Source organism: Balaenoptera acutorostrata, chromosome 8 (genome assembly GCF_949987535.1).
Source record: "Balaenoptera acutorostrata chromosome 8, mBalAcu1.1, whole genome shotgun sequence".
NCBI lineage: Eukaryota > Metazoa > Chordata > Mammalia > Artiodactyla > Balaenopteridae > Balaenoptera > Balaenoptera acutorostrata.
Genome location: NC_080071.1, coordinates 108,401,786 through 108,423,522, shown reverse-complemented (window position 1 = coordinate 108,423,522; position 21,737 = coordinate 108,401,786). Strand labels below are relative to the sequence as shown.

The 21,737-nt window shown below is 52.6% G+C and overlaps 1 protein-coding gene across 2 annotated transcripts in view; it reads right to left on the bottom strand.

Moving 5' to 3' along the window:
* Positions 1-21,737, bottom strand: part of CLASP1 (cytoplasmic linker associated protein 1) — a 264,971-nt gene that overhangs the window by 21,325 nt on the left and 221,909 nt on the right. For both annotated transcript variants that reach the window (XM_057550862.1, XM_057550863.1), the window contains 4 exons: positions 16,546-16,696; positions 10,984-11,230; positions 8,458-8,648; positions 6,520-6,648 (listed from right to left, as the gene is read on the bottom strand). In XM_057550862.1, the coding sequence (XP_057406845.1) occupies positions 6,520-6,648; positions 8,458-8,648; positions 10,984-11,230; positions 16,546-16,696 (718 nt within the window). The remainder of the gene's footprint in view (positions 1-6,519; positions 6,649-8,457; positions 8,649-10,983; positions 11,231-16,545; positions 16,697-21,737) is intronic.

The window sequence follows — 21,737 nt, the reverse complement described above, 5'->3', positions numbered from 1 at the left end:
CCGGCAAAGGCCGGGGAGGCCTCACCCACCAGGCCAGGTGCCCGGCGTGTGCCCACCAGCGCGGTGCGCCCACGGGGGGGGGGGGGGGAGGCTGTGTCTCTGGTGGGGCGGGGCAGGGGTGTGGGCAGCCCTGCTCTGCCTGCTGCCAGCTCGGGCGGGCGCCCCCGGGGACCTGAACCCAGCACGCGAGTCCCCCGTCTGCCGGGCCCGGCACCACAGGACGGGGGGACGAAAGGAACAAGCTTCAGGGTCCAAGTTCGGGGACCCGGCTCGGCCATCAACTAGTGAGGTGAACGTGGGAGGAGTTTCTTCTACTGTCTGGGCCTCAGTTTCCCTCATCAGTAAAATGAGGGGGGATGCGAGTCAAGAATGCTTACATCAGTTTGGAGCGTGAAGCCTTATCTCCCAGACCTCGCTGACGAGGACTTTCTCCTGGAAAACGCGCACGGACAATTTCAGACGGTAGAGCCTGCTCGGATGGTCTCCGACCACACGGCCGTCACACCCCCCGCCCTGGAGAAGCACATTCAGGGCAACACCATCTCAAACGCGGTAAGGCTCCAAGGTGGGAGACTTATTCTGTCCCACCCCAAGGGGTAGAATCAGGGCCGATGGGGCACAATGCCGCGGAGTCACAGGGTGGGCGCCCAGGAGGGGGCCGTGTCCCCGCCCCGGAGGACGCCTCGGACGCCGGGCTGGCTGGCCCCTCGGGGGAGCCTGGGAGGCGGAAGGTGGGCCGCGCACAGAGCTCCTCTTCCGCGCCTCCCAGATCCATCAACTCCTGGTGTTCCCGGCCTCAAGTGTGGGAGTGGGACGGCCCCTCCAGCGGAGATACCGAGAGATTCAGCCGACGCGGGAGCCCAGAGACACAGCCCAAAGTTTATTCACCCAAATTTCGATAGCCTTCTGAGATGTATTTCGAGAAATGCGGTTATGTCTGCTTCACGTAAAACTGAAAAACCTCAGCCTCAATTCTACTCAGAACCGGTCTATTTCTTCACTGGAAGAGGATAAAAGCCAGTGTCTTCAGGGTTCACAGTGCCAGCCTCCTCGCCGCCCTGACTCTGAGGCCAGCCCTGCAGGGCGGGCCTCGCAGGGCGTCCCAGGTCACCCCGGGTCCCAGCGCTTCCGGCGTCCAGAGCTGCGTCCCGTCCCCAGCCACGGGACCGGCCAAAGTAGGATGAGGACCCAAGTCTTCAGACTCCAGGGTTCTGACATTAAACAAGGGCCCCTCGACTGCTTTCTGCAGACGAGTTTCCTCTCTTAGTAAGACGCTCTGAGGCTCCGGGAGCTAAAGGGCAGGCGTCACGGCTGGTCCTAGGAGGCTGGGTCCACCGGCGAGGAGGGGCCGTGTCCCCTCACCCTGAGGAACCGTGGGGCAGCGGCCGCCGCCCCTCAGGACTGGGCACCGTGCCTGGTACGTCCCAACCACCCCGCAGGGCGGGCGATGGCACCTCCACTTGTGGCGGGGCGGGTCCAGCCGGTCCAGCCCAGGCGTGTCCTCCCGGCCCGCGGCCCTTCCCTGGGCCTCGCTGCTTGGCTCACCGCCAGCATCCTCCCAAACGGCCCCAGACTCCCAGCGCACTTCTCTCTGGACCCCACGTGGATTCCTCTGCTCTAACGTCACCTAAACCGTAAGTTCCTTTAGGTCTGAGCTCCGCCCTGCGACCCGCCCAATAATGGAACATTTACCAGTTTGTGCTACGAGTGTCAGACTGTCTGGCCCAGGAACTTTGACCTTTTAAATGCCTATACAGGTCTCTGGTTTTGTCTTTTTGTTAAAAGGCTGAAGGTTACAAAGGAAATAGGGCCTCTGGCCATATCCCAAGACTGGGCCCAAAGAAGACCGGAGACTTAGAATCCAGAAAGGTTGAGGTTTGTTACTCAGCAGCCTCCTCCATTATCCTGAGGCCGGATGACACACAGATAAGCATGCAGTCCACTCCCTGGGCTAACAGATTAGAAAACCCAAGGTCCAGAGAGGTGAAATAATCTTTCCACGCTCACACAATGCACTGTTCTTCAGAACCCACTGACACACGGCCGCTGCCCCGAGAGGCTTCTGAGGGCCACTCCAGATGCAGGGGGCCTGGCTGAGCCATGGTCAGAGAGTGATTTTAATTGGTATTTGAAGCAGAACGTCAGCTCGCTAAAGTGCCTTCTCTCTGACACACCGCTGCTTTGCTCAGACTGTGATATTTGCCAAGAGGTCCCCGAAAAGTTCTATTTTTAAAATAAATTTAGTCTGGCTTTCCTTTTTTAATTCCTTGCAATCATAAAACATAAAATTAATTAGAAATGATTTCAAAATAAAACGCCGGGAGACATAACAGTGGTTGTTTTATATTTACCTGAGACTCAAACTTCCCCAAACAAGCCAAACCACCTGAGGCTGGATTCTGATGCCTTAAACACCAAGACTGCTGTGGGGCAAGAAACGTCTGGTGACCCCCTGGAGTGACATAAAACGAAGCTGATATTTTCCTCTTTTTAATAGGAAAATATAATGGAATATTCATTAACGTGGCCGAAGTCAGCAAAGAGTCTCAAGTATAGAACATCTTCAAAGAAACAGAGTTGGTGCTTCTCTCAAGTTTAAACAGAACGTCGAGCAAGGAGCCCAGCACTCTGGGTACCGCGTGTAAGCCGCGGTGCCTGGGAGCAGCAGCTACTGAAACGAGTGCCTCTGAGACGGTACGGATGTCTGAAGACGGCTTTACGTAGCAATACTGGTACAGTGCCTGACGGTGTTAGAAGCATGCTTCCATGTCCCGCATCCGATTCTCGAGGCGGCCACGCTACACAGGCTTAGACAGCAGGGATCAAACTGACAGCTGGGCTGGAGGTCGGATGCTGGACCGAAAACCAGGCTTTCCCCTCTAGATTCGTGCTCCCACTGACCCCAGAATCGCATGCGAAGTATCAGTGCTCTTCTTAGCTCTAAATCTTCTCATAATCATTGAAGGAGAGATTCTGTACCAGCCCCAACAAACGGATTTCAAGTTCTCAGATAAGAAGTGTTAACATTGGGCTTCCCTGGTGGCGCAGTGGTTGAGAATCTGCCTGCTAATGCAGGGGACACGGGTTCGAGCCCTGGTCTGGGAAGATCCCACATGCCGCGGAGCAGCTGGGCCCGTGAGCCACAACTACTGAGCCTGCGCGTCTGGAGCCTGTGCTCCGCGACGGGAGGGGCCGCGATAGAGAAAGGCCCGCGCACCGCGATGAAGAGCGGTCCCCGCACCGCGATGAAGAGTGGCCCCCACTTGCCGCAACTGGAGAAAGCCCTCGCACGAACCGAAGACCCAACACAGCCAAAAATAGATAAATAAATAAATAAAGAAAGAAAGAAAGAAAGAAAAAAAAAAATTCAGATACGATCATGGCTCTTTCCTGCCAAAAAAAAAAAAAAAAAAAAAAAAAAAAAAATAAGGGGAGAAGTGTTAACATTAATGGAGTAGTTTCTTGAAAAACAGAAAGGGGGCGTAAGATTTTAAAAGGTCACTATCAAGGCCTTCGCCCCTTCGGATGTTTGCTAAAAGCTAACACTACGGTATACCATAGTAACTTCATTAATGAGCTACTGAAACTCAATAGCAAATTTTATTTACTAAAAAGATAAAAATAAGGAGCTAGACAATGAAAGAGATTTACTTATTCAAATAGGAAATATGAAAACTGTCTAACCTGACAAACACCAACTTTTAATTATTTATTTAATTACTTTTTGGGCCACGCTGTGAGGTTTGTGGGATCTTAGTTCCCCGACCAGGGATCAAACCCAGGCCCTCGGCAGTGAAAGCGCTGAGTCCGAACCACTGGACTGCCAGGGAAGTCCCAATACCAACTTTTTAAATAAAAACTCTAAACCGGTACCCGAATCCTCTATCTTGCTTATTGTAAAACATCTCTGTTAGCTTATGATGAACGATGCCTGAGACAGATTTAGTGCCTGGCACATTTCAGCGTGTGACAACAGTGTTTTGCACTCATAGCTCCTGTTAAAGACCCTGGGAACACAGTCCCTGGCTTATCGGGTGACAAACAAGCCATCTTATCCTCAGCCCTGCTTTATGCATCTTCCCTACGGGCCTTAGGACACCTTTCAGCTTATAGAAACTGCATTTCAAGAAGTGCTTCATTGCTACAGCCCCGCAGCCAGAACTACAGTGCGCACGCTGGCGGGGCCCCTGCCACAGTGGCCAAGGAAGGACATGTCTGGTGACAAGGGCTCTCACAGCCGCTCTGTGTCCACCTGCCGGTCCACCTCCTTCATCTGCTGAAGCCTGGGTTTTGCCTGTGAACACAAAACCAACTAGCTGTAACGAGAAGGAGGCTCCCAGAGCTGTCGCCGGGAGGAGCACACTTTGGGAGTGCCAATCAGACGGGAAGAGAGACTGGCCCCTGTCTGACTAGTAACCGGGTCTAAAAACACTTCGGCTCCTTTCCAGTCAATAAATGTGGGAATGATGTTTGAATGTGCTGACGAGAAAACGTAGCGACTAGAGACATACCGTGTGGGATATGCCAGCACAACGGCTACCAGACAGACCCTGCGCGTCTAACGATCCGGCCTAAAAACAAAAGCGGATTGGCAAAGCCGGAGAGAGACCACATAGAAGAGTTTTAAAGGAAAAGAAAAACAAAAACAAAAACCATACCGAACACCCAAACATACAGGTGCCCAAGTTAGAAGCTTCTGGCAAAGTGACAGTGTGAAGTTTCATAAGGAAAACGACAAGGGCACCAAGTCAAGGTGAGTCTGAAAGCATGCAAAGCAGGGGAGGCCTGCCAGTAACCGCACTCATTTCAGAGCACAGTGTTTCCTCCACCTGCTTATCAGGAAGTCAGCGACAGCAGCGTGGAGACCCTTGGGTTACAAGAATTCCATGGCAACCGAGTGCTGCTACGTTTGCTTTAAGCAGCAGGTATTTTCTGCTTGCGTCCCTTACGCAACCTAAAGGACTTCACAGCTAAGAACTTTCTCTCCCCAGTCTCTCGTTTTGCAGGGGAAAACAACAAGATCCCTCACGTAAAGAGCAACTTCTGGTAACGTATACTTCTCCAGGTCCACCATCCAAGTCCTGAAGGTTACGATCAGGACGGCCACTGTAAAGACAGACGTCTGCCCAGGGGACAGCTAGTGACTGCCACACCGTGCAGGTGGCTTTGTTTCACCTCAGTGTCACAGTCTCAATATGTCCTCCCCTCTGAAAACAACTGACATTGTATGTATGTAAAAGAACAGCCACTTCATGTTGTTTTTTTCATCATGTATTCTCATTAAGGAGAAGCTATCATGGTAAAAAAAAAAAAAAAAAAAAAAAAGAGCACAGACCAGTTGCCCCTTAAAAGACACACGACCTGGTTCACATCTTGGTTCTGCCAGGAACTGCCACGTGTGCATCACCTGACAAAGGACGGGACCTCCTGGACCCTCTTCCTCACCCGGGAATAATTATGGTAACTACTGTTAGCTTACCTGGTCCTCACACTTTTCAAATGAGTTATCTGAAGTGGGAAGCGTTTTGTTCGAACATGAGTGGGTGTTGTCACCACCAGGCAACCAAGCTGGATCCCGGAAGTGTGAGTGAGTGGTTTGCACACACACCCGTCACTCATGCACTTGTGTGGCACTAGGGCTGCTGGGTGGAGAGATGCCTGGACAGAGGGACGCCCTCAACCTCGCTGAGCCTGCAGTCGTGGTGGGAACCTGAGGGGGCCAGACCGGGTCTCTGTTCAGTAGCCACGTAACTGCTGAACAGAGGAAAAGGCTACGATTCAGGGTCCGATTCTCGCTCGCTGTGAAGATAAGAACTGCTCTAATCACAGTTCCTTTAATCCATGGCTGTGCTCGCAAGAGTCACACGGGAGCCAAAAGATTCAACTGACACGTGCTTATGTCTCACTTCGGGGTCAAACCCACTGTTTCGCCATGTTAAGTTTTCCACACCTGGAACTAGACGGTTGTTTGCCACAGTGCCTTTTACTGGCAGGTGTCCCTGAAACCATGTCCCTTTAGGACGCTCCGCCCACCCCACCCCCCATCTCTCGATACGCAGAGGACCGCGGGCGGCAGGCCCCGGGACAGTCCAGCAAGCGACTGGACGAGGACGCAATGACTGTCCTCTGTGTGCACACGCGTCGGGCCCAGAACCGCGCCCTCCCTGCCCCGTGACGGGAGCCCGAGGAGCTGGGAGCCCCCAGAGCGGGCGGGCCGCCTCCAGTCCTGCGGGCCCGTGGGGGGCGCCCGCCCGCACGCGCCGGCCTCACCTAGCTCTCCCGCGGGCGGCGTGGGGTGACAGCCCCCCGAGGAGAGCGGGGCCCTGCGGGTGAGGGAGCCTGGCCGAGGGCCCAGAGCGAGGCTCGCGCGTCTCCATCCCCACCCTGACCGCAGGGGAAAGGGCAGACCCGCCCGGACGAGGCTCGGAGAGCCCTGCCGCCGGGGACCTGCGGGGCGCCGGGCCCGCAGCGCTGCTCAGACCCCGCGGCGGCAGGGCTGTGCGCCGGAGGCTGGCTCACCTCCTTGTGGGAGTCTTTGTGGGCTTCCAGCGTCTTCATGATCGTCAGCTCCGCGTAGTGTTTAAACCTTGCTGGCTGGCTTCTCAAGGTCTCCCGCAGCACCCTGAGTGCCAGGGCGCGGATGGAGTGCTGGGGCAGAGGAGAGACGGACGTCAGCAAACGCCACGCGGCGCCTCCCTGCGCACATGGCCAGCGGGGCCCCGAGACCGGCTCCCAGGCCTGGGTCCCTGGCGCCCCGCAGGCACCGCGACACGGACGCCAGGCTTCCTGGATGGAGGCTCCCGGACGGCCGGCTCCACGAGGGCGGGCGCTGTGCCTGCGGGGACATCCCGGGACCCGGCACCTGAGAGGGACCCCAGGAAGGCTTCCTGAACGAGACCAATGCGGACGACTGGTAAGTGCATTATCAGTCTCCCGGGGGGGCGGCTCTAGATTTTCTGAGGCTCAGGTGTGTATCTGTAAACTGTGTAAAAGGACACCTACACGTAAAGGGCACCTACACGTTTCATCGACGCGACCTGTCAGACAGTGGACTCTCTCAGGTCAGTGGGAGACCTGCCGATATTCCTGACCTTCTACTGAGCAGGTCATGGGGGAGGGGAACGTGTACAGAACTCCAGCTGCTTGAGGCCCGAGTCATGCGTCTGGAGGAAAGCCATTCCAAACAGACCCCTAATCTCAACAACAGAGAATGGGGTTTTCACCCAACAGAACATCCTGACTCTCTGCCGCTCACCCGCACCAGCCACAGGCTCACACGCCGTCCCCTGCCCTCTCCGTGACATCGTTTCTCCTCCTGACAGAGCCAACCACTAGAAGTGCTTCAGGGGCCAACAGGTACTTTGTCTGAAGAAAAGCGAATACAGGTCTTTCATCGCCGTTCGTCTACCTTGATTCACCCCACACCAAACCATGCGTCCCTACACACCAGACAGCAACTGGAGTCTCCGTGTCATTTGCCAGCCTCTGCTCACCTGTCTTCCATTAAGGTCACCATCAACGTGACCCGGGCACGACCTCTGCCCTGGGCCGTGCCCAACTTGCTCGAAATCTGTCTGGTCCTACCCCTTGAGCTGTTCACCACACTTACTGTACTTGTGCTTCTGCTGACCTACACGAAGCCCGGAGCACAGAGATGGAGTTTTACTTCCAGACTTTAATCCAGGGAAGTCCTAACATTTATTCCTGCTGCCACACGCACAAGGGAGTGGCCGCACCGTGGGCGGGGGGAGGTGGGCCTCTGATCAGGGTACTCGCCCCTCGAGGAGTCACATGCAAGTGTCACCGCGTGGAGACGGCTTTCTCCTTTAAAAATAACAATGGACGATCACAGAAAACAGTAATGATCTCTGCTTCTGGGACCTGTCGCTGGAACTGTTAACAATGCAGGGGTGAACCAACACAGAGCCCCAGGGAAGGCGCGTTTAGTAGGGTTTAGTATGGCCTCCCAAAAATGAGCCTGATTTCTCAACTGCACGTGAAGCATAAATAAAACTCCTAAGGAAGAAAACCCCATCGTAAAAAAACAAGCCACATTCTACACTAGAAAAGTCTTGAGAAATTTTGTGAAAAGGACCAAAGAGGGAGCACGTCTCCCTCAACGACTACAAACCCAATTACAGAAAAACCTGCGTGGAGGCCAGGGTGGGGCCTGTCTCCGCTAACTGACTGGGGCCAGAAAACCTGAAAGCCGTCTTGGTGCCAACAGGAAGCACAGCACAGGAACGGAGGGGAGCTGTGGGCCCAGGCCTGGCCACCCAGGAGGGGAGGGGGAGGGAGGGGGGAGAGAGAGGGGAGGGAGGGGGAGGGAGGGGGAGGGAGGGCGGAGAGAGAGGGGAGGGAGGGGAGGGAGGGGGAAGGGGAGAGAGGAGGGAGAGCGAGAGGGGAGGATGGAGGGGTAGGGGGGAGAGAGGGGGGAGGGGCAGGGGGGCCGCTCACATCCTTGTCCCCCAGCGTCTCCAGCAGCAGCAGCAGGACAGTCTTGAAGTGCTCCTCCCAGACGCCCAGGCTGTCCTCGCGTGCGATCTTGAGCAGCTCCAGCAGGGCGCCCTTGCGCTCCTCCACCCGCTCGTTGTGGTTGGACAGCTCTTTCAGGAGGTCCGCCACCAGGTCCGAGTGGTCAATGGGCACTTGGGGGACACAAGACAGATGCTCAGCACCCCCGCCCTCCTGACTCCAGGAGGTCCCCACAGGCCCGCGGCCTGCGCTGGGCGCCGGCCTCACGTCACACCCCCAGCAGGTCACCTCGCCAGGTAAACTGTGAAAACGGGTGAGAACAGGTGTCTAGTCCTCCGGGACCAACACGCAGTGCCCTTCCCGACCTGACCGGCCTCTTTCCCTCCTATTTCAGACAAAGAGGAGGAACCCCCCCAAAGCCCCTCCTGCATCGTCTTCCTCCCAACTCTGCTCCCTGCAACCGTCCTCAGCCAGGCCCTGCCAGGAACACCCTCACTACTCTCAGACCCGCTGGGCGCAGTTTCCTCCAGGCCCTCCACCACCGTGTCTGATCCACTCATCCCCATTCCCTTCTTGAGCGTCCAGAGTGTAAACAAACACGGATCGCGGTGTCTAGGCTACCCACGGACTGTCCATTCACAGACCGCCAGGCCTGCCAACATCAGGTAGCGTAACTGCTTGCGCGGACTTGGCTGTGGTTTATATGGCAGAGGGGCATATCCTTTCTCTTTCCATGTTCTTTTAAGACAGCAGTCCCCAACCTTTTTGGCACCGGGGACCGGTTTCGTGGAAGACAGTTTCTCCACGGACCGGGGCGGGGGGGGGGGGGGGGGGTGGGAGGGGATGGTTCAGGCGGTCATGTGAGCGATGGGGAGCGGCAGACGGAGCTTCGCTCACTCGCCCGCCATTCGCCTCCTGCTGTGCGGCCCGGTTCCTAACAGGCCGCGGACTGGTACCGGTCCACGGCCCGGGGGGTGGGGACCCCTGTTTTAAGAGACCTCAACTCTGAATATTCACTTTAAGTAGAAAGGATGAAAAAACAAAGACAGATCATTAGGAACCTAAATTTGTACTCACATATTTCTTTAGCTTCTAAGAATCAGAAAGGTGACGTCTTCAAGAACCCTCTCAACTCCGCCCCTGCCATCCTACCTTTTCCTTTAAGCCTTTTAGCATACGGTTGGTGGACAAATTACAGCCAACATCCCAATCTCCAGTCTGTCTTAAACAAGACCAACAACTGGGTAAGTTAAACGCTGTGCCAGCTCTATGAGCAGAGAAAGGCAACGGTCCACAACTCCTAGGCAGCGCAAGTCCAAGTCAACCCTCCACCACCAGCCTCCTGCTCAGCAGACGGACGGCTGGGTACAGACCGACCTGCTCCCCACCAGCAAGTAGCAATCAACAGCCAAGCGGTCACGCGCTCAAGCCCCTGAAGCTACTTGTGCTTTCAGACCGTGGAAGGCCTTCCCTTCTGTCCTAGGCTCCCGTCACTGCCTGATCCACCGAGAACGCAGCTTTCTTCCTTCCGTGTTCCCCTGGATCCAGCAGCCACCGCTAACGCGGCCCTCGCTGCTACGTCTGCCACCACGATGAGCCTGTTTCCCCTGGTGGGCCTGGCGCTCTGGGGCCGGGGGCCGCGTCTTGTTTCCCTGCACAGCCAGCCCTGGCAAGCCACAGCCTTTGCGACACACAGCAGGCCTTCACTGAATGCTAACTGCTTAGAATTCTGATTTAAGGTTCTAATCTAATTCTTCATTCAAAATTGAAAACAACATAACATAGCAGGCTTGGAAACAAAGTATACATATATAAGATTTTTTAACTTAATTATTAAGTTGAAATAAACCAAAACACATGAACACGCCAGTGAGGTGAAAAGAGAAAAAAATAACTTCCTGATAAAAATACTTCATAGCAATGTGTACTCACTCACTTGTTACTCAGTAATGGACACTGGTCTTAACACAAGAGTCAGAAAAAAACCCAGACCAGTTCTGCTCCGTATCAAGTGTGTTATTATACTTGGCGCAATAACTTCACCTTTCTGGACCTCGGTTTCCTAACCTGTACGATGGGAATGATCCCTGTCTCAGCAGCCAGCACATGCCACGCAGGTGCCAAGGGCAGGTTAGATCCCCTCCCCACCTACAGGACTGAAGGTGACACAAGCAGCTCGGGAGACCTGGCTCAAATGCTGCTGAGAGAGCAGCGGGAAGTCACCCAGCAGGGCTCCGGGCCTCCCGGCCACAGCGTGGGACGGGAAAGCGCACACCGGAGGCTGCACCCAGGCCCCGCTCTCACCGCCGCCCGGGTCGTGGTTCCTCGCAAGGCCTTCCCCGTGGGTCCTCTGTGTGCCCCCGCGCCCAGGCGCACAGACGACTGAGCAGAGCAGGCCTCCAGTCCACCCTCGCGTGCCCGGAGCTGCCCTGGTTGGGGGGTGGGGAGGGGGGGAGGTGGGGGTGGGGGTGGGGTGGGAGGGGGGGAGTGGCACCGGGAGAGACAGACCGTCTCGCAGCTGCTCCATGTCGTCGTCGAACACGGCCTCCTTCAGGGCCGTCTTGTCGTAGGTGCTGATGGTGTCCGAGTAGGGGTAGGGGCTGTAGTCCCGCGCCCGTGGCCCCGGGAAGGCGCGCGGGGGCTGGGTGTTGAGGAGGGAGGTCTTGTTGTCCAGAGCCGTCCGGCCTCCTTCCACTGCGTCGCTGCCGCCCCGGCCCTCGGTGGCGGGGGAGGTGATGCCACCGTCACGGGACACCTGGGGCACAGCACACTGTCAGTTCCTTTCCAGTGCTTGTCTCAAACCTTTCCTTTAAATCTTCAGAATTATTAGGAGAGCCAGAGATTTCTCACTGGAAGTCTGGCCACTGACAAAAGGACGGTGGTTAGTGCCTCCATTTGTAAATACCTAGCTCATAAGCTACCTCAGAGGGGACAGAACACGCTGATGTTCTCATCTATTCATTCATTAGTTTACAAGGAATGCCTGTTTTACTTTGCATTTGCTGACTAATTTGACTCATTTTTGACAGATTAGTGACGTGAAATTCTGAGGAGCCCCTGAGAAGGCAGCCTGCACACCTGGCACCCCCAGTTCCCCAGGAACCTCAGGTGCCCACACCCCAGCCAACTGCCTTCACCACCGACAGGACGGGTTTTCTCACTGACACCCTGACACAACGCCATGGACAAATGCTCCCCCGAAGACCCTCTCGAGACCTACAGTGGTCCCACCACCCACGAGTCCCCTGCTATATTCCCCTCAAGTGGTGAAACGTCTCACTATGGAGAACTTGACATCCCCCAGGCAGATGGCTTTTCCTTTGGGGATTTCTGACTCTCAGAGCTGGTCTTTACACTGGTCAAAGAACAGGTCTTTAATATTTTCTGAAAATGTCTTTCCTGATATGCACTGAGTTTTGTCTTCAACTAGTTAAACCTCTGGGCCCCCTGGCCCTCATGTCATGTTTCTGACCCCCTTCTCTCCCCGAGGTCCTTTCTTCTGCGCACACTGGCCTGTCTGGCCCCCTTTGCAGGGAACAGAGCAAGTGTGGCTGACTGCAGGGGACAGAGCGAAACGGTCACTCTCCTCATCTCAGACACGTGACTATAGGACCGTGGGGGAACCATTTCCAGGCAGCCAGACCACCCTGGTGAGCCCTGTGGCACTTTTTACTCGTGCTGCTGACAAGGTGCACCGCTGTCACCCACGCTTATGCCTTTGTGGGGTTTTTATTGTAGTTTTATATATGTATGTTAAAATTCAATCATGTAATTCATATGTGTATAATCCAGTGACATTAAATACGTTCACAATGTTGTGTAACCATTACCACTACGTTATATTTTGGGCAAAACTTTTTCATCTTCCCCAACTGAAACTCTGTACCTATTAAATAATAACTCCCTGCCCCTTCCAGACCTGGTAACCTCTGTTCTACTTTCTGTCTCTATGAATTTGACTGCTCTAGGGACCTCATATAAATGGAATCACACAGTGTTTGTCTTTCTGCGTCTGGCTTATTTCACTTAGCATAATGTTTTCAAGGTCCATTCACGTTGTAACGTTGTCAGTATTACATTCCTTCTTATGGCTGAATAATATTCTATTGCATGTGCATATTATGTTTTGTTTATCCATTTATTTGTTGATGGACACTTGGGCTGCTTCCGCCTTTGGGCTACTGTGCCTAACACCGCTCTGAACACTGGTGTGCAAACATCTGTTCAAGTCCCTTCTTTCAATTCCTTTGGATATACACCTAGTGGAACCGCTGGGATGCGTCTGGTTCTTACACATCCCACCCGGAAGATTTTGTCCTAATATACCTGTTAGGATATAAAAGAATATATTGTATGTGTACAGACATGAACAAAATAAGACCTAACAGGGGTTTTCTCTTGGTATAAGATGATTCATGGATGATTTTAATTTTTTTCTCTTTGTAACTCTCTTCTAAAAGTAAAACATACATGATTAATATAATGAAAAGATTATTTATAAAAGGAGAAAGGGTTTAAAAACTTCAGACATTTAAAAAAGAAAGCTAGGGCTTCCCTGGTGGTGCAGTGGTTAAGAATCTGCCTGCCAATGCAGGGGACATGGGTTGGAGCCCTGGTCCAGGAAGACCCCACATGCCACAGAGCAACTAAGCCCGTGCACCACAACTACTGAGCCTGCGCTCTAGAGCCCACAAGCCACAACTACCGAGCCCACGTGCCACAACTACTGAGCCTGCGCTCTAGGGCCCGTGAGCCACAACTACTGAAGCCTGTGCGCCTGGAGCCTGTGCTCCGCAACAAGAGAAGCCACTGCAATGAGAAGCCCGTGCACAGCAACGAAGAGTAGTCCCCGCTCGCCGCAACTACAGAAAGCCTGCATGCAGCAGTGAAAACCCAACGTGGCCAAAAATAAATAAAATAAAATAAAATAAAATAATCTATTAAAAAAAAGAAAAAAAGGAAACTAAACTCCTAATACTAACCACTTTTAACAACAACACCGTACTTTCTTAACTTGGTCTGTTACACTACCCCAGTCTTCGTCTCATGCAGGCTTTACAGAGTGGCAATCACAGTGCACAGAGCATCATATATTCTGCTTTCCTCAAAGGATCAGCATGTCCCATGTAAATAAAAATTTTGCAGCCGTAATGTTTAATCGCACCACTATTTCTTGTGTTTTAATAAGATTTACTGCATGATTCCCCTTCTGTGTTTTCCTTAATGTTTTTGTTTCTTTCTATTATAAATAATGCTGAAATAAGCTACTTTGTGTAAATAACGTCTTTCTTTCCTTCTGTCAAGTTTGTTGTTCGGCACAGATTGCCAAAATTTAGATTTCTGGATAAAGGATATGAAACTTAAAATCACTTTTGCTGAATACAACTTTTCACTAAGCTCCAAAAGAGTCGTATCAATTTTCCAGGCCATCAGTACTACACTCGTTCCTGATGTCCCTGCTGGCATCAAGTGCTCTAATTTCTACTTGAAACAAAGAAATGGAACCTCAGAATCTGCCTGTGGGATTTCTGTAACTGCCTGGAAGGCTGGATGCACGCACACGTTTGTGTCCGTCTCTGCCTGTGTGACCCACCTTCCCCCTGGGTGTGACCTGCGCCCTGACGGACTCCATCTGACCAGACTGGGCCCGCTGGTCAAGCTTGAGCAGAGAGACACTGGTGCCTAACTCTTGCACATTTAGTGCAGTTTTATAGCAGCTTCTTAGCTAACGTTTGGTGACGAGTGGCGAAGATGCTGACTTTGGACTTCCTCAACGCTTCCTTTTCCCCTCCCCGCCCCTCTGAGCCGCGACCTGTCAGCGCCCCGTCTGCCACCCCCTCCCAGTCCCGCAGCCCCTCCCGGCCCCCCTCTTCCCCATCCTCATACGGGCCTGCTCTCTCCACCTTCTCCCCACTCCTTTCAACATCTGGCACGGTGTTCTTTCATACTTTGTAAAGTTGGAAACAACTTAAACGTTCCCAAATAGGGCACCGAGGACATGACTACGGCACATACCCTTACGCTGAACTATCATCCAGCCGCAAGAAGGCACAGGAAAGACTACACCAAACAGGAGGCGCCCTGTGAAGTCACCTTTACCTTAAAGAACACGCTCCATACGCCCCTGCACATACAGACACGCGCAGGTACACCTAAGGGAACAGAAAGATGCACCCCGAAGCGTTCATGGTGGCTCTCGCTAAAGATGCTTTTTCTTCCTTCTTTTCTTTACGTGCTGGCTCTATACCTCCGTCACCCAGCTTCTCCTGGGGCCTCTGCTGTTCCTGGCAGGACTTCTGCTTCCCTGATCAGAACCACACCCAACCCCAAGTTCCTCGTGTGCACTTTAGAAGCCTCTCCCGTCTCCTCAGCACAAGCGCCGCCCGTGGACAGCAGAGCTGCCAGCGTGGACACCCTCCAATTCCTGCTCCCACAGGCCCGCTCCCCTCCTTCCTGGCTAAGGCCAACCCGCTCCCCCAGGGCCCCCGTCTCGCCACCTCCCCACGTCCTTAAGGACCCGTGTCCATGAATCGTCCACTGCTGCCACTGCAGAGCCAACACCTTTCTCTCCACACGGGCCGCGTCTCTCCCACCGCACACCTGCCGTCGGCCCCTCCTCGCTCCAGGCTGTGCTCGAGTCGGCCCTCGGCCCACCATGACCTCATGTCCACTCCCAGCTCTGCTCACAACACCCAATGGGCTCCTGGAGAAACTAACCCTGGAAACTGCAGACTGTGATTAGGTCTAAAAGCTATTTAAGAAAAAGAAGACGGAAGTCCAGAGGGGGGCCCAATCTCAAAGAAAAGGTCTTGGCCCTACATCAAAACACCGGTGAGTAACTGTGTGGTTTAAATATTCTAGATTAAAATAGACTATTTAATGCAGACAGTAAAAAAAAGATCCAGCGGAGCCCTTTCAGTCCACATCCGACTCGAGAGCCCTTTGGCTGGAACGCCCTTCCCGAAAGCTCCCCTCAAATCCAGGCCGCCGCATTCTCCTGGCTCTTTAGTCCTGCTTGACCCGCTTCTTCTGCCTTCCCCTTAGTGGTGGTGCCCCTGAGGACTCTGCCCTTACCCTCACTTGGCTGATTTCACTTACGTTTCTTTAGTTACCATCAAGCATCCAGTCAGTGTCTCTCAAACCTCCACCTGCAGCCCAAATCGCCAGCCTCAAGTCCAGGCCGGCGCACCCGAAGGCCCGTGGCTGTGCCTGCTTGGACGTCTCACTACGCTCCACAGGGGTCCACGTCGCCTTCTCTCCCCGTGACATCACCTCACTGAGGTGCAGCAGCACTTCCTCAACAGTCCTTGCCGGACACCCCGGCTCTCCTGCTTCTGCTCACGCACTACCCGACCCAGCTCCCTCCGGGGTCACTCCCCACGGCAGAGTGACAGCGATCGTCCTCAGACGTGCGAGGGACCATGCCACTTCCCCGGTTAAAAGACCCTTCAGATCCTTCAGGGACCCCAGAGTAGTCTGGACGATGGCTGTGCACCCCCCGGTGTGAGCGCCCTTCTCTTCCCAGGGCCTCCCCAACACCAGGGCACGCCCACCCTCTCCCACCCCCCGTGCCCACCCCCATCCCTCTGCCTTCTCACAGGCCCCTCTCAGACGACAACCTCCTACTTGACCCGACAAGTGCCTCGTGACCGCGTGGCCTCCGTGCTCAGAGGGTGACACCGGCCCCTCTGCAGATCTGTCCTGCGCCACTCTGCCCCTCTGCAGGAGGCTGCAGCTCCCGGAGAGCCACGCTGGCGTCGGGCGCAGGCTCACTGTTTTTATCATATCAGAGGAACAAAAACGTGTCCAGGATAAACGAAAGCCAGCTGAGAAAAAGGGCATTTAACATTCTTCACCAAGATAGCCGAGGGCTACTGCAATTTCGTAAAGTTGCCTTGGGCCTCTTAAAATCATACCATTCTGACTACGAGATAAAAATAATGTTGGAGTTCAGTGATCCCCGCGGTCAGCATTCAGGACCGTCCCTTAGGGCCACACAGCTCTCTCCCAGCATGGGCGGTGGCCGCCCCCTCACTGATGAATGGCCCTGTTAGCCGCGCGGGTACTCACGACTTCACAGTCCTTCCTGCCGTCTCTCTTAATGGGCTCGTTCAGATCCTCCTGGCTTCGAAAACTAAACTTTTCGATGGCTTCTGTCACTCCACGCAAAGAACTGTAGATTTCTTCCGAGTTCAGGTTCTCGGTATCATACTCCAGCATGCTGAAGAGCAAACATATTTTATTTCTTAAATTAAGGCGCATGCACACAATTGAGGTATAGGTAAAAACGACTGCTAATAATTTACGGAGTAAGACATAATTATAGTTTCTTCAGGTGATTTGGAATGATAAGGAAGACATCTTTTGTTAAGAGTACCACCACTGGACAATTTAATTGTACAGCTTCCTTGTCAGATCTGGTCCCAAACACATGACATCAGCACTCAGTAAGAGCCAGTGGGAAACAAGAAGAACCACGAGAATGCAGGAACTCAAGGAGTGACAACTGGTGACGATGCACGAGGTAATGGACGTGCAAAAATAACTTTTGTATCTTGAAGATGGAAAAAAGCGGTTTGGTTGTTACTGGTCTCAAATGTACAAATAAATGAAAAGAAAGCTAGTTATTACACACAAATTTTAAAGGAGCAAAGTGCATGACCTCAGAAGGTTGGGTTATGCTTACCAGTATCAGAAACCTATAAAATAAAACCCCAGAGTAGAAAATGACTCGAAGCCAGATCCACCAACGGACTCCTGACAGCCTCTCATGCCATCTAACCCAGGAATTTGCTTGAATAACCAAATTCTTCTAGATGCGGACAGTGGGAGTTTTACAGTGAAAGCAGATCTTATAAAGATGAGTCACACTTCCAGATGAATATCTAAAAGCACTCCAAAAAGCAAGAAATATTTGTCCCTTACAGAAAAGTGACGTCAACTGTTGTCCTTTCAGACATTTAGCACAGCAAAACACAAAGTAAAGCAAAACTCCTCAACAGCCTTCTGGTGTAACGCAGTGTATCAACAAGTGACCTTTAGATGTTTGAAAAGTACACTGAAACAGACAGAAGATCCTAAGAACAAAAACCATCACCTTCCCTCAAAAAGAACAAACGTCACTTGCTCCAAGAAAGTATTCAAGAAAAAAGTTGGATGAGTTGGTCTAATTTAATCTGCAGACAGTCCTGAGCTATACTGAGAATTGCCAAGGACATGAAAAGAATCCTTGGCTGTATATAAGTAAGCATCCAACAACATTCATTATTAAGGACTAAAGAAGAGCGACCTTTCTGTTTTTCCAAAGAGAAGTAACTGAAACCAGTTACCCACTGGTGGGAACCCCCCCCTAAGGGCAACTCAGCAAGCCCTGTGCATTCTGTTGAGAGGAAACTTCCCTGTAACTTAAAAACAAATAATGTTTACCAACCTCCCCCTCAACACACACACTTTTTTTCTTTTTTTTTTTTTAAAGGTTTGGGCAGATGAACAAGACAAGATTTGAACAGTGCTCACTTGGAGTAGCCAGACCTCTACTGGCTGGAGGCTGTAACGACCCGAGTGTTCTCTAAGGCCGGATGGGTCCTGCGAGAGTACAAGATCTGAATGCATTCACCCTGCGAGATGAATTCACTCTCCTGCAATCTGCAGGTTGCAAATCTGGCCCAGGTAGAACCCACTCTTCTCTTCTGATGAATGAAAGAACACAGACACCCCAACTGCACTTGGAGAGCTCACAAAAACACACGCCAACTCAAAGACTGGCTCTGGCATCAAACAAAAAGAAATGTGAGCTTCAACACGTTTACAGCTAAGACTTCATGTTCACGCTGGCAGGAAGTGGAATCAAAAACCTGAACAGAATTCAAGATTTCAACCCCTTCTAAGTTCATAACGTTATCTAAGAGGCAATATACCCCTTTAGCGTGAAGAAAGCGTGACTGGGGAGCACTGGGGCCCCCTGACCGCTCCCCTCCCCGGCCCCTTCTAGAACAGCACAGCACCAGCTTATGTGTGAGCAAAGGCATTTATACATCTGGCCAGTACACCGTTTTTCATAAATAAAGGCTGAATATGACTTAAACAAAAAATATGTATACGAGATGTAAAAAGATGCCTGAAAATACTTTTAATCACAACAACCAAAAAAGAGTAACATAGCCCATGCAAAAGGGAAAAAAACAAAACAAAACAAAACAAAACAGGAAGGATGGAGGGATGGACAGAAGGAAGTCTGGGGGACGTTCAGCTTTTAAGGGATGTCACAATATTATTCTCCATGTCGCTTCAGAAGATGTTAGGTTTCATATAGTTCATCCCATTATTCCTACCCTGAACTTTCTTAAAATACCTCATTTCGGTTCACGTAACTTTAGCATGATAGCAGCCTCTTTTTAAAATAGGAAAATATAGGATTCTGCCAGTTAATGTTCCTCTTTCTTACTTTCAATTAATAAACCAACTCAGACTTACAATTTAGGAGAACGTGTGCACGGCCAGGCACAATCTACTGGGGACACTTCTTTTAGACTCACTAGCTTGAGCTTTGAAGCATCTCCTTGGTATGAAGTGGAAACTGTGAGCTCCAGGTGAGAGAGAGCATTTTTTTCCTCTAAAGGGAAGCAGACAATGTTGCTTTCCTTGCCATTTCACGTTCTGGCGTTTGCGTTTTTTCAAATCAATACCGGTGAGCCCTCATTTCATAGGGAAAAAGGACACTCCCATGGATGCTGTCATCAGGGAATCACAGGTGACGTGGTCCCGACAAGCAATACGCACAAGGGAACAGCGAGGGGGAGGCAGCAGCTCTGCTTAGAAGAGTCCTGGTTGGGTGAACCCCAATCTGCCACCTGCCCTCACATTCTGTCTTGTTTTAGCTCGGAGGTATAATCCCTTAGGTTAAAGGCCAGGTCCTAGGCGTCTGTAAACACTGTGATTAGACTCCAGAAAGGTTTCCACAGGGTTCTTTAGATTAGGAAGAGTTGCTCAATCGGTCAATACTCACTGACCTGAGGTCAGGCCAGGGCACCCAACACCGAGGCAGAAGAAGGCTCCGGCCTCACCCTGCGGAAAGGATGCACAGCGCAGGAGGGGAGATGCGTGAGGTCAGGTGGCCAAGGAAAGAAAAGCTGGAGACAGGAAGTGTGCCTTCCGAGACCTTCTTCTTTGTCATTTTGTAGGGAAAAGATACTAGGTATGGAATGAGGATAATTGTTCCTTCTCATGAAATCAATAGGGTTTTGGCGAAGAGCAAAGAGAAAGATACAGATTTCCTCTTCGTTTTATGTAACCGATAGGTTCTCTAAGTGTAAAGGTCTCTGGTCCACTCTCTCTCCCTCCGACGGTTAACAGAAGTTATAGTTGTTTGTGAAGCGTTAGCTGTAGCATTGTACACACGTGTAAAAGGTGATTCTGGGAACAGATGTCCTCTGGAGGGTGGTCTCAGCGGCCGGATGGGAAGACTGGCTGGGGGTGAAGCTTGGTGCCCAGTAAGGCACACAGGTCAGTGTACTGGGAGACGGTCAATCAACCGGTCTGATACGTTGAGGCATGAGTAACCTTTAAGACAAATGCAGTGGCATGCTTTATTCACACTGAGGACGCAGCCGTCTCACTGTCGACGTGCCCGTGCCCCAACCTGCGCATCTGGACAGTCACCACAGGAGTCTCTGCACGCTTTAGAAGCTACTTTCAGAACTGGGAGAGTTTCCAAAGGAAGATGCTGTTAAAACACTTAGCTGACTTGTTTACTACATACAGTCTCGCTGTGTCGAGGACATAAAGTAAGAATGTAAATCTTCTGTGCAAAAGCTATCTCTGAGGCATTCAAAAGTAACGACTTCTTTTTTTTGTTTCGTCTTGACCCTTGTCCTGTCACGGAAGGTGCAAACTCATCTCACACAGCACAGAGGCAGCTGAACTGCTCCGTCCTCTGCTCATGTAATCGTAGGGCTCCAGGGAAGGGAGCCTCTGATCTTTGGACCTTTATAAACAGCACCTAAGAGACCCTCAAACACGAATCCGTAGGAGCCCACGGAGCCTCCTTTGTAAAGCACTGTCGCACTCGGCCAGGAGCCTGCGGGGACCCCACGGCTCTCCCGCCTGGTGCTGGGCCCCCTTTATGGGCTGTCACGGGGAGCGCACCTCTCGGGGCTGCCTTTCTGGATCTGAGTCCTCAGGCTATCAGCACATGCGGGACATCAGGATGGGATATCAGGAAGGACACGGGGCCACACCACTGAGAGCAGGGCTGAGGACCGCAGGTTTGGGAGGGAGCGGCCCTGTGCGGTCGAGCATAAGGCCGGGGACACCGCGCACGGTCGCAGCCCTGACGGCACGCGTCGCCCGAGCCCCTTCCAGGGGCCGAGCGCTGCAACCGCAGATGTCGGTGATGTGGCCAGTTGATGCAATGGTCCCCTCTCCTGGGGGCACCGTAGGAGCGTCCTCGAGAGGTCTGGCCGAGGCCACGCCCCTGCTCACACTTCTCACCAAGGCTCTAGCCCTGCTGGTCTCGGCCGGAGGCGGCGATGAGGCTTCCCCAGAGACCTGAGGCGACCTTGGAAGCGCAATAATATTGTGACACCTCAGAGAAGTGGAACAGGTAGCTCGTTACCTGGGAGAGTAAGGGCGCCTGAGAGTCTTGTGGGAGGGAGCGGTGGGGATGGAGCTAGGCTGAGGAAAGGGAGCTGGCTGCTTCGACCACCCATCGGCGCTGCAACCCCACAACCGACTGCGGTGATCAGAAGACGAGAGTCAGAGAAAGAGACAAGACAGGCAAGGACGGCACTATACTCTGTGTCCTGGAGCCCCTCTCCCTGACAAAGCTCTACCCAGAGTCACGCTGCACCACTCAGGGGCAAGAGCCAACTCTGAGTCCTGCATTTATGTTTTTAAATCACATGAGATTCCAAGTACAGGACTGTGTGTGTGTAAAGGAAATTACAAGCACTTAACATGCAAAAAACACAGATGTACTTGCAGATAATGCAATCGGTTACTTCAGAAAGAACCAAAGAAGGATTCATGGGCCTTAATTCAAATGGGACCAAAGGGACGAGAGCAGGAAGCCTCAGGGAAGGTGCCACCCCGCCAGATCACTCGGGCAGGGGGCAACGCGTTCCCCCACCGGGACGACCCTCAGATGGGTATTTCCTTCTGCGAAAACAACAGCACCATTGGGGGGGGGGGGCGGGCCGGCTCCGAGAGGGGGGAACCAAAAACTTAACCCCTCTGCTCACGTGACCTGATATGAGGACTAAAGG